General features: G+C 39.2%; 1 protein-coding gene across 3 annotated transcripts in view; it reads left to right on the top strand.

The window, feature by feature from the left end:
* CMC1 (C-X9-C motif containing 1) overlaps nucleotides 1-12734 on the top strand; it is a 56026-nt gene that overhangs the window by 34687 nt on the left and 8605 nt on the right. For 2 of the 3 annotated variants that reach the window (XM_068206419.1, XM_068206430.1), the window contains exons 3-4: nucleotides 4935-5025; nucleotides 6240-6502. The exons of the other annotated variant lie outside the window; for it this stretch is intronic. In XM_068206419.1, the coding sequence (XP_068062520.1) occupies nucleotides 4935-5025; nucleotides 6240-6354 (206 nt within the window). In that variant the 3' untranslated portion in view covers nucleotides 6355-6502. Of the gene's footprint in view, nucleotides 1-4934; nucleotides 5026-6239; nucleotides 6503-12734 lie in introns of those variants that run through there. 3 annotated transcript variants of the gene reach the window in all.

The following is a 12734-nucleotide window of genomic DNA, read 5'->3' as shown; positions in this document are numbered from 1 at the left end:
TTATGCCAGTTGTTGCTTTGTACCTTTGCCTCAAAATCCTACAAATTTTTTTATTTTTGTTATAGGGAGCAAATATTTCTTGAACCTATGAATATGTTCTAAAGTTAAAATGGGCAAGACCCTGGCTTTTTATCTCCCTTATTTTAATTAGGACTTGTATGTCCCAGGACATCTGTTGGTGGACCCCTCACCAACTTAGTTGTAGCTTTCTGGTAAAGTGTCTGATCTTTTAAAATTAATACTTTAGTATGTATTGCATATGGCTGTCTGACTGCTTGAATAGACAGGGAAATAATTTGTCCAGTCTTTATTCTGTTCTAAGTGAACTGTTAGCCAGTTTCACTTCAGTTTGCATCTGCTTCTCATATTATCTTGTCATAAAGTCATAAAACAGAGTTGGGAAAAAGCAGTTAGAAATACTAAAGAAAAACATTCTTCTTAGATACTGGTTTTTTTCAGCAAAGATTAGTGTGGACTGTAAAGATCTTTGTAAACAGTGTTCTTTACTGTGCCAACCTAGCTAATTATCAAAGAAACCTTAATAAAAAGAGTGCTCTGTAACATAAATAAGTTTTTAATCAACCATCAAAATATACTAAGTCAGGCACTCAAAACTAATTCTTCATGCCTCCAACATAATTTGTATAATTCTGTAACTAAAGGAAATTACAGAAAGACTTGGAATGGGATTTTTATTTTAAAAATGCATGTCTGTACAGCTTTATATATAAATTAAGAAGGCTGTAAAAAGTTCCTTTTTTTTTCTGTTCTGTGACTTTACATATGTCAGGATCTAATTTCTCCTAGTTGTTTGTGTCATGCTTTCTCAGGTGGGTAAGTTGGGATAGGAAGACCCAGTGAAATCTGGCTCTTGGATCCAGGGCAGGTCTGGAGGTGCCAGGGACCAAACTCAGCAGCTTCCCTGAGCTGCTCAGGGCCAGAGATGCTCCCTGCTGAAGAGTCAGTCCTTGGAATGACTCGCTCATCTCTGGCCTCAGCCAAAAAGCCCTCCTGTCTCTTCCTGAAAATGTGGTCTTCCCATCATAGGCAGATCCCCTGCACATGCCAGCATGCCATAGTGAGCAGGTGAGAACTGGCAAAACTGAATTGCTCTGTATTCAAACATGGCTGCTCAGCTATTGTTCTGTTGACAGCAGACCTCTGTCTTGGCAAAGATACATTTTGGCCTTACATACTTGGTTGATTTAGAAAAGGTACTAAATTAAATTGCAGCCTTGCTTTAGCAGTTAAAATCTCTCTATGTGGCTGTAATGGCCAGAATGTAATGAGACTTAAAATTCTCTGAACTGCGACCAAATCTTAATTTGGACTTGCAACAGGAATGCAAAGCTTTCTTCATGAGAGGAAAAGAAGAAATCCAGCATCAAATCAGTGTTGAGCTTTTCAGTGAAGTCTCTCTGAGCCATAGCCTCAAGAAGAGATCTTCGCTCCGTGTGCATCCCCTTAGACAGAGCCTGTGGCATGGAGAGGAGCCTGTGGGGTAACCTATGTCAGGTATGATGTCATGAACCATGACTGCTGCAGGTGCAAGGGGGGTCTGTAGCCAGTTTCCGTGGTAACTAGTAGGCACCTGCAGCTCGCTGACGCAGTAGTGGATCTGTCCTTGTCTGTGTACAGAGCATTCAGTGATGGACATATGTAGCTGTCCTAGAAAAACCTTGGCAAAGTTTTGATTTGATGGAGGGCAAGCCTTTTCCCTCTTTCTAACAAGGCATTTTCACTTCTGTGGTGTTGAGCTCTGTTGCTCAGTTTATTTGGCTTGTATTTGGAAATATTTGGGATAACTTTCATTGTTTGAAACATGGCTTTCTTTGGTTTGCAATGAATTTGCAGACTGGCCCAAATTTACTTCTTGTTTTGCTGCTGCTTGAGGTTCTGTTTTGGTAGCTTGCTGCTTGCAGGAAGAAAGAAAACATCAGCTTCCAAAGTCATGGAAAACCATTTCCTGAAGTCATAAAGATAGTATAATACACAAGATTATGAAAAGGTCAATTCTGTTCTTTCTATAATGTGCAGTGTATCAGGAATAAGGTTTATTTGGATTCTTTAGTGTTCTGATTACCCCTCATAGCTGCTAAAGTGTTAAATTACAATAGGTTTGTAACCAGATCCTGTGTATCTGCTCCTTTTGCGGTGCCTTGCTATGCATCCTGAAACTTTGGTCAACAATGCAGATATTGCGTGAGTAAGGAATGACTAAGGCTTGTCAGACATGGAGATTAATTCTTGGTTTGAGATATCTGAAACTATTGAACACTATTTCTGACATTATTCTCCAAAGGAGAAGTAGCACTGTTTGTGCTGTTCAACACTGACACATTTCATTTCATGGAAGAGTCATAGGATCACAGAATAAGCTGAGTTGGAAGGGATCCATCAGGATCATCAAGTCTAACTCTTGGCCATACGCAGAACACCCTAATCACACCATGTGCCTGAGACCATTGTTGAAATGCTTCCTGAGTTCAGGCATGTTTGGTGCTGTGACCACTTCCCTGGGGAACCTGTTCCAGTGCCCAGCCACCCTCTGGTTGGATATCTTTTCCTGATCACCAACCTAAACCAGCCTGACCCAGCTTCATCCCATTTCCTTGAGTCCTGTCACTGGTTAGGAGAGTGAAGAGATTGGTGCTTGCCCCTCTGTGAGCAAGACAAAGCACAATTAAAAATAAAAAAACATTCTCCAGACTCCTGGAAGGTTTCTGGTAAGCATCTATAACTGAACCTGTCTTGCATTCCTTACATGACTGCCAAACAGAAGAGATGGATAATGAAGTTTTGTGTGCTCATATAAGGATGCCTAATATGCTTTAACCTTCTTTCTTCCTCTCTGTTGTTAAGCATCAGTAATGTTAAAGCTAAACAGCTGGAAGCAGTTTTATCACTTTGCAGCAGTGCCTGGCCATGTACCACAGGCAGGGCCTTCTGAAGCCAGGGAATGCTGGCAATTGCAGTTCAGGCTTTTTTTGTTCACTGGGACATCACGCCTTCAACCAATCAAGGCTGGTGAGTTAACAAGTGAGAGGGACCTCCTGTTGTCTTCAGTGGTTTTTTACTTCACAGCTTCCACAAGAAATGATTACTATTAAAAAAAAAAACAAAAACCAAAAACCCAACCCAAAACCTCAGCACAGCACTTAAAGAAGTGCCTGTAGAGAGTATAAATCAAACTAGACAGACCAAAAGCTTGCAAAAGCTTTGGATGTTTTTCTCACAAAAAAACAAAGGTCGTTTTTAGAAATATACTAATAGGTATGGTTTTTCTGAGATGCTGATGTAGGAATAGTCAATATTAATAGTCCAGTAAAGAGTGGAAGAAATGTCAGATTCACCCTTGAAAATCAAAGAAATATTCTGATAACCTAATAACACATTTGCCTTGTTCAGAGCTTAAACTGCTTAGTAAACTTGAGCTGTCCAGGTGTTTCCTCAAAGCTATGCTTATGCATTTGGGTGACTTGAAGTCTGAAACACTTAGATCTCAGAAACTGGGTGTAGTTGTTAATAGATACCTTTGAGCACAGGTTACAGTGTCTTTCCAGCTGGTAATTAACTGATTAACTTAAACCCATTTTCTGCACACTTTCATCTGGTTTTCATGTAGGGTGTGGTGGAGTTGCCAGTGTGTAACACTGGGTACTGTGTTGGACAAGGTTTTTAAGTGTTCATCAATAAATAGTATGTTTGAAGTAGTTAAGAAGTCAGTTCTTTGCAAAATTTTGCAGTATAAGGACAGTGAAATCTGTCATCACCACTTTCAGCAAACGCTACCTTGTCTTGTAAATTATTTTAGTGAAAGCCTAATTAATAATACCTGTGGACAAGGAGATTAACCTCACCTAGGGATTGCTTGCAGCTGTTGGATCACTTTCTCAAAATCTTGCCAGTAGTGTCCAGGATCCCAGAAGGTGGGTTTTGTTCCACGGAGGTCCACAATTGCTTGATGCCCATTTCAGCGGGCATCTGCTATGAGCAAAGGACAGGAGTGCTGCCTTTATAGGCACAAATCTCTTCTTTCTTGTTTATTTAAGTCTTGATGTACCTATACATTGAGCAGAGGTAATGTGATTCAGCTGTTGTGTGATGTAGTACCATTTCATTTTGATGTTACTAGATTAGCTGTAAATTTTGCTAAGTATGTGCAAGAAAATAATTTTTGTGTGCCCTAAATTTGCTGGATATTAAATCACTACGAGGAAGACCTTAGAGGATGAGAAATGGATGGAATTCTGGAAGGGGATGTGTAGGGGTGAACTTTATTCTTGATCTGGCTCCTGGTTGATCATGGACACATGGCTTTCTTTTTCTCTTTCTTTTCCATCTGCTAAATTTAGCTGATTACCTCTTAGAACAGTTTGAAATCTCCTGATAGAAATAACAGCCAATTCTTTTCAAGGGTTATTATTCAGTGAAACATCTGTACAGGGTGCTGGCAACAATGAAGCGTAATTTTAGTTACTCCCAGATAAATCCCATGTCCTTAGCCATGACTTTGCTGTTCTGTTTTAGTATCTCACTGACTTGTTTTTAAATCTTAAGATCCTTAAAACAGACCAGGTGCTTTCACTTGTTGAGCAACTTCATTGTTCTTAAATGCTAGAGATGTAGGTGGTAGCCTACACATAGAGTAGAGCATGTGAAAAGCAGGCAGAAGAATCATGGATTTGCTGCAAGAATAACTTCAGAAATGGTATTAACAACAGCAATATGTGTGTGAACGTGCTACATGATGAGGGAGAATCCCAGTTAAAGTGTTGTTGCTAAACAAGTGACAAAGACCTTGCAAACAGTATGAGAATCTGGGCCAACTATGGTTATATTAATAATAAATCAGATCTGGTCTGCTACCTCCTACACACAGGGTTTTTTCACCTATTGTCAATTTAGTTTCTGTTGTTTTTTTTTCCCCTCAGCATTTACTAAATGTTGTCAAGAAACTGGTCTTCTGATGGTGGTGAAGTGTCGGCAGGAGAACACAGCACTGAAGGACTGTCTGGTTGGCTAGTAAGTCCCTCGTGAGTTTTTGCTGGGTTTTTGTGCATGGCCTGTACTAATCTAGAAATGTTAACTATTCTGAATAAGGCTGTGCAGGGTTAGGGACTTGGATGTATTTTCTGAAAATGGTATCTTTGCTTTATTAAAACTGTGCTGGTCAGGGCCCTAACTGACAAGTTTTTATTTACCCTATGAATATATGGCTACAGAGACTCTCTTCTTGATTCACCTGGGGATGGATTTCAGCCCAGAGGACCTGCAGCCCTTTATTTGCTCTGGTACTTCACAGATGTGGAGATAGGGGCGCACAGGGAAGCTTCTTCAGTCTGTTAGACAGGAAAAGTTGGTTTTCATTTTGCTTCTGTTTTTTAATATTTAGTCTGTCTTGAAAGTGTCCTGCTGTTAAGAACAGCAGTAGCAATGGGAAATTGTTATATATGAGAGGTCAACTCAATGCCATGGTGGATTAAAACATCTTTTTTGGAAGTCCTAATTTACCCCCAGTGCCATTAGGCTGAAGTGTTAGATTCGTGAATTTCCCAGGGTGAGAGGGCTGTGAAGTTTTTGAATTTGACTGGGGGGAAAAAAGAGGTAGGTTTGATTTTTGGTGTGTCCTGCTCTCTTAAACCAGTGATTGAGATTAAAAATAAATGCCTTTGAACTAGTGACAGTTATTCAGTATTTAGGAACTGATGAAAAAATCATATGCAGCCAGGCAAGAATTTAGGCCTAAACTGCAGTCAGAACTTGCTGGAGTTACTAATTTTATTTGTCTGTTCCTTCACTTTTTGAAAAAAATAAACAAAATGCTTCTGACAAAAAAAGGTTTATAGTGTTGAATTGTTATACTTCAAAAAATTATGAGAAAAAGGAATTTAATGTAATGATCAAGGACCATTATATATGCTGTTAAAGACACACACTTGAACCTATTTCCGTTAGTTACTTGGATGCATTAAGAAAGTCATCTCCAGCAGCTTCCCGTGCTGAGGTGAGTTACTGCAAATGAATTCTTCAGCTGAACTTAAATACCAAACATGTTTCCCTTTTTCTGCTTTTCCTCTTGGCTTCGCTACAGAGGCTTGAAAAGGAAAGTTATTTTACTGTTAAAGGCAGACAAGTTTTCTTTGGGTGTAAAAGAAAGATCAGTTATGAGTGGTACTTGTGCAGTATCTGTTCAATATTCCAAGATGAAAAACAATATGTATTTTTCTGTCTTGTAGCTATTCTGATCCATCATTCTATGAAGAATGCAAAGCAGAATATTTGAAGCAAAGAGAAGAATACAGAGCAACTGGAATTAAGAAAAAAAGACAGAAGTTTACTCCGAATGTGTGATTAAAACTTAAAATGAACTTTTTTTTTATATACAATTTGGATTTCACTTGATTTAAACAGACTTAAATTGTCTGTACCACTTTGTGTGGAGTTTAACTGAAATACACAAAATGAGATGAATGGAGAATAAAATAATGTCTGAAATTAAGCATTAATTTTAAAACTTTTCATAATTGAAGATCTAGAGCATGCTGTCACAGTTTGCAAGAGAGGTTGCAAAGGTGTGTTCCTCTGTCTGGACTTGGGATTTTGTTACCAGTGTACAATTTGGAATTTAAAGCCTATTTCGAGCTACATGAAGCAGGCTACATAAAAACTTATGGGTAAATAATTTAAGTTGTATTAACTGGTCACAGATTTGGTATACACTGAAGTTGGTCTGTTAGTCATCACCTGAAGCTGACTGTATGGAGATGCACTTAATAGAAGAGAAGGGTGGCAAATGCAGAAGAGCTACTCAGACTAATATGAATTACCCTTTTCATCAAAATGTTGTCAGATGAGAGCCTGGCAGTACTTGTACCTGCACTGTAACTCCTTAAGCCTACACTGTGACTCACTTTTAAGGCTACACTGTCAGAAGGGATGGATGCCTTGCACTTGTGCATGGCCCAGACTGACCATTTCAACTTTAGGGGAGAAAGTAATCTAATCCAGACCTATCTTGAGAATAGGGAATCAGCTGCCATGCTTCAGGAGTGAGTGAGTGACCACACTTAGAAAATTATCCCAGGCAGAGATGAATAAAAACTCAACCAAGCATAGAAGATGCAGATCACCTTGCAGGAACTAAAAAGGTCCCTAATTTAAAAAGAGCACACAAACCATCTTTCATGTACTGATACTTGAAGCTGTTTAATTGCAGTTAATTAATTAAATTATTAAAAAATTATTTGTAATCACTTAAATTGCTTCACTTAGAGATCTAATAGAAAGTTTTATAAAATATCCTGGAGTATCCTCCAAGCATTCTGATATAAAACTTAATTCTTTAAAAGCGAGGAAAGGCTGCACTTAAACTTGGTAACTTTAATGCCCTGATTAAAGAAAGAAAAAAGCAATTTTCTGAGTAAGGAGTAGGATTTGATACTGTTCTGTTAGAAGAGGCAACATATTACTTGTTTATTTTAATATTGTTTCACCACAAACAGTATTCCTCTATTCAAGGAGGAAGCTCTGACATTTGTATATGAAGGTTCAAGGAGGAAGCTCTGACATTTGTATATGAAGGACTCAATGCTCCAGGTTAGTCACTGCCTTTTATTCTGTGCCTTTTACTGAAATAATCATTAATAATGTTGCTTCAGCAGACTGGGTGGAGGACTGGACTTGGGAGTGACAAACTGAAAATGTGTAGCATTCTGCCTTGTTAGGCAAACTTAAGGGCACTCAGCTCTAAAAGTAACCACCTTGAAATCGCATATGTGGAACAATGTCCTACACATGTACTCGGCTTCTTATCTCAAGCGTTTTAGAAAACAAAAATATTCCTAATTAGTTGTTTTGCTGTATGTATTTTAAAAAGGAGGAAATTTAAAATAGATGGTGACATGTGTTTTTAATGACAGTGGCTGTTCTTCTGTCCCACTTTGAAAATCTGTTATAATTTCAAGCTCTGGAAAGCCAGCCTGGGTGTTTGAAAATGTTGCCAAAGCCCTTCCCTAGAGGATTGGGGTGGGAGGGAGCATTCTCTCTTAGGGGCAGTGCTGGCTGCTGCCAGTGGCGTGTGCCTGCACTGAGGGCTTACCTGGCTCATACTCAGCTATGACTCAGGTCTGAGTCAGACAACAGCACCAGCAATAGAGGTCTCCTTTTCTGGCTCAGCAGAAATTGTGTGCAGCAGGTGTAGTGACCAAGACAGCAGGGGAGGAATGGATGTGTGGAATGGAACAAAGCTGAGGTGAACCTGCAGGTATCGCTCCCCACCCTTCAATACAGGCTGTATGTGAACAGCAGCCACAGCTCACACGTGCACTGATGTCACACCTGAAATTCCATGTACTGAATGGTGCTGTCAGCCATTTATTTCTCTTTTCCTGTATCTGGATTACTGCAGCTCCTCTGTTTATTTACTCTGGTGTGCACTTAGAGCAAGGATTGGCCCTTGGATCATGCATCAGCTTTCTCCTTAACACATCTCTGGCCTTAATGTGCTGTTCCCTAGCTTTGAATTCCTGGTTTCACACCTTTCATTTTCTTAGCGTCTTGTGCATATCCTGTACTTGAATTGCATTTACATCTTTTATTTAAAGTTTAAATGAAAGAATGAGTACCATGACATGAAAAACTCATACCACTGAATTACTTTTGGTTTTGTCTCAGCCATAAACTCTCCTTCCTACTCAGGTTTACTGGAGGCAGCCCTGGATTCTAATCAGTCTAAGAAAACACAGCACATGGGCCTATCTGTCCTCTTCAGAGCACTTGGCAGGCACCCAAGACACCCCCATTTTTCACTGGAGGCTGCACTTTCTGGCTGTATAAAAGGTCTCTTCAAACTCCTGGGGGGAGCCCCCTACAAACAAAGGGAAGATATGAGAGGAAAGAGGGAGAAGGCATCATGTACTTAAAAAATCTGGTGTCATGTACTTTAAAAGTTTGCCTTCAGAGAGTAAAATCCAGACTTGGAGGGAAGATGAGGGGCAGTTTGTAGTGCACAGGATTTTCAATGGGCAGTGGAACAGCCACTGCAGTCTGAGACATCACGTAGAAATTAACCTGCAAGCCAGAAACCCATTCTGCTCCACATTTAGTACAGCCATACTCCTCCTTGGGTAACTCCTGCAAGTAATTCCTCTGTCCTGTTTACTCCGCTGATCAAAAAATGGTCAAATACACTTGCAATGTAAGTGTTCTACCTAGTTAAAAACTGGTTCACTAACAGTAAGCACCTGGGTGTTTCTTGCATGCTTCTCCCTAGATCAAACAGCCATACTCAAACATGATCATCTTACCACTTTAATTACTGTATCTTAATGTTTGACTTACTCTCTTCCATCTTAAAATACAATTAAATTAATTTTTCTGGACAGTTACTGCACAGGGTGGGTTTTTTAATGGTTAACTGCAACTCGGTTAAAATTAGTGTTTACCTTACTGCTGGTCATAAAAAAACAGAATGCTTTCATCGACTGCCCTATGTTCATACAATTGCAAGTAGTAACACCACTCTCCCTACAGAAAGTGTCAAAAGCCTGAAAAAACCCCTCAAAAAATAATAAAAACTCAAAAAAAAATCAAACCCCTACATATGCCCTCTTTTACACTCAAACTACACAGAGAATCAGAGAAATACCTTACACCTCTGCGACCACTGTCCTTCAGAGGGCCTGTCTGGAGATCAGAAGACAATACAGGTGTCAGTCAGGTACCAGAGCTCTTCACTCTTCCTTTACCAGCCCACAGCATCATTAAAGTTGCAGTTGTGTCAGCACAGGAGTGGCAAAGTCTGCTGCAAATTGGTTTTGGAAGAAAATTCAATCTGCTTTATCCCACCAATATAGTTCATGTGATACTTACATGGGCCTGTGTTTTATTACTTGGAATGGGCATTGTGTTACTGTAACTCCAGCATATGTCTTGTGCTGCTCTTGTCTTGTTCCAGCTGTAAAAATGGTACAGTGCATCACAGCTAATTTGGGGGTTTGCTTTCTTCAATATGGCTAGTTCACATGTGAGGAAAACTGATCAGCTGTACACCACAAAACTGTCAGGGAAACTTAAAACTATCAGATTTTAAAAATACTTTAAAATTAACCAAATAGTGCAAGTTTACATGTAAGTTATTAGAAGGTTCATCCAACTCACCAGACACCCAAATACATATTAATCAGGTTGCCATTTGCTCATTTAAATGTGCAGAGCAACAACCTCCTCCTGCCCCAAAAGCTGGCTTTCATTTCTGTTAAATGGAGTTAGTGCTTTCTTAAATTAAAAATAGTCAAATTGGTGGGTTGGGGGAGGTTTTAAAATGTTCAAGGTTTGCATTCAAGTTAAAATGTTCTTGAGGTCATTTAATATAATTGAGAACTTTGGTCCTTACTATAATGTTACAGTTTTATGTAACACATGCACACTAACACCAGAACCCCATTATTATAGCTACTTGCCCATGTAATTTGCTGTCACTGATGAAAAGATTTCACTTCTGAAAATGGAAAAAGCACTGTAAGCCACTAGTGGTGTGGATTTAAATGACTTTTCCATCTTCAGTCAAAATCTGATTGTAAGCTTCAGACCCAACAGATGCTTCACAAACCAGTGAGCTCCCAAGTGACTCCAAATCTGGGGACTTCCTTTTCAAATGTTACAGCTTGGACATGGCAGTGAGTGATTGGATTGGAAATGCTGCCTGCAGCAAACTCTCTGGCATCAGTCCCTCTTCTCCCTAGTTAACAGCAGCACTCCTGAAGTCCCTCTCATCAAACATTGCTGCTCCCTTCTCCACCCTGGGAAGGAGCACAGAATATAAACCAAGGGTCAAATGGAAAACCTGGAAATTCTCAGGCTCTGCACAGAAAATCTTAATTTCATACAGGACAGGACAGGCTGACTGGGAACCTTTTGACACAAGTAGTCAAAGGCAACTAAATCCTTCAGGTTTCAACATCCAGGAGGATACTTCTCCCAGAAGATGCTGAAGCAGGCTACAGCAGATGGCTGTTTCTTTCCCTTGAGTCAAAGTGATGAACCTCAAATCTAATTGTTTGTATTTGGAATAACATTTATACACAATAAAGGAATTAAAACTTCTGCAAAAAATTTTGTGCCAAATACAGAGATTTGTTAGTGAAACCATTTTCAAACAAAAATAAATTTATTTAATATCTTACACAGTAGAATTCCTTCATTGCACAAATCATGTTAATGCCTGTTGACTATTACATTCCTTAATAAAAAACCTCTGTAATGTCGAGGTGGGGGACCCCAAAAGTAAACTACATTAGAACTAGGTACCATATAGCTTATGCAGCCACATGAGAAATGCTTTCTTTGTTATTACATAGGTAGTTGGTTCTATCAGCTAAAGCCTAGTGACTTAGATTTGTTTTATGCATATTGGGTTTTGTTCTATTACTTTCCAAGAGATTGTACTCCCCTGAGTCAGCTGTGCTCATTGGTCAGAATAAATTCCCACATCTGACACCATTTCCATTAATCACAGACAAGGCAGTATACGTGAGCAAGATAATAGAAAGATAAAACCAATATCTGGTGAATGGGAAACATTGTTTATGTATGCTGTTTGTACTAGAGGAGAAGGTATCTGGAAGGCATTTTTTTGCCTTTGATAGACAAAGTGAAAGATGGGCTCTGTCTGAAGTACTTACTGTGCAGGGGAGAGTGTCTGGAACCACACAGGTCACGTAGCACCCTTGTAACACTTCTACAGCCCATCATTACTATGGCTGTGCTACAGCCAGAGCTTCCCCATGTATTTGCAAGCAATCTTAAGATAATTAGCTACTAAACAGCTGTGAAATTAATTTTTATTACTTTGATGTTAAGCTGATCTGTGAAGCTGAATACTTCACCCACCCACACATTTGTAAAGAGCGTATTCAGTATTAAATATCTTCCTGCCCATTACAAGTTAGGTATCACGGATCTAAAATACAATGCATTTTTCCTCAACATTTTGAGCAGTCAAGACATTTCACTTAAACCCTGTTGTATTAAGCCAGATATGAAGCAGAGAATTTTACCACAAAAAAAAAAAAAAGCGTAAATTATATTTGTCTAGAAACAGTTCATGGCCTTAAGAGGAAAAAAAAAATAATGAAAAAGTAGTGCCTAGAGACCCATAATCTATAAAGCAGGTAGCTGAAATTCCAGTAGCTCTGGTTCTCAGTGGCATACTAAAGACACCACAAAAATACTTATTTTTGTATATCAACAATGCAACAACACCAAGTCTGATTAAATTAAGGCTTTGTTTCTTTAACAAAAGAAAAATAAGTAGCCTTCACCACCACAGGAATGAAGAGTCAGAGTTGTGGTGCTGTGCAAAGGAGGCACAATATGAAAAACTGCACTGTGAGCACACTGGGTCTGTGGCAGCATCCTTGTGCAGTTACAGCAGCTTCCTTCAGCGGAACTGAGGGAAACAAGCTGAACCTCCAGGATTCACAGTGTTCAGCAGCAGCATTACTTACGGTCCTTCACCATTCACAATCAAGCCCTAAATAAGGCAATTGAAACAGGATAGCCTAAGGATGGTTTTTCTCTTGCAACTGTCTCATATAAATCAAGGTTGAAAAAAAACCCAAACAAACTCACCTTTCTTAGTTCAATATTACAGAAAAATGCATTTACAAACCAGAGAAATCAAAGCTAACTGAAAGGGGGAAGGAAGAGAGAATCCAATTCTTCATATTATC

The sequence above is a fragment of the Anomalospiza imberbis genome, chromosome 1 (assembly GCF_031753505.1).
Source record: "Anomalospiza imberbis isolate Cuckoo-Finch-1a 21T00152 chromosome 1, ASM3175350v1, whole genome shotgun sequence".
NCBI classification, from domain to species: Eukaryota; Metazoa; Chordata; class Aves; order Passeriformes; family Viduidae; genus Anomalospiza; species Anomalospiza imberbis.
The sequence above is the reverse complement of the archived record's forward strand: the minus strand, read 5'-3'. Positions and strand labels throughout refer to the sequence as shown.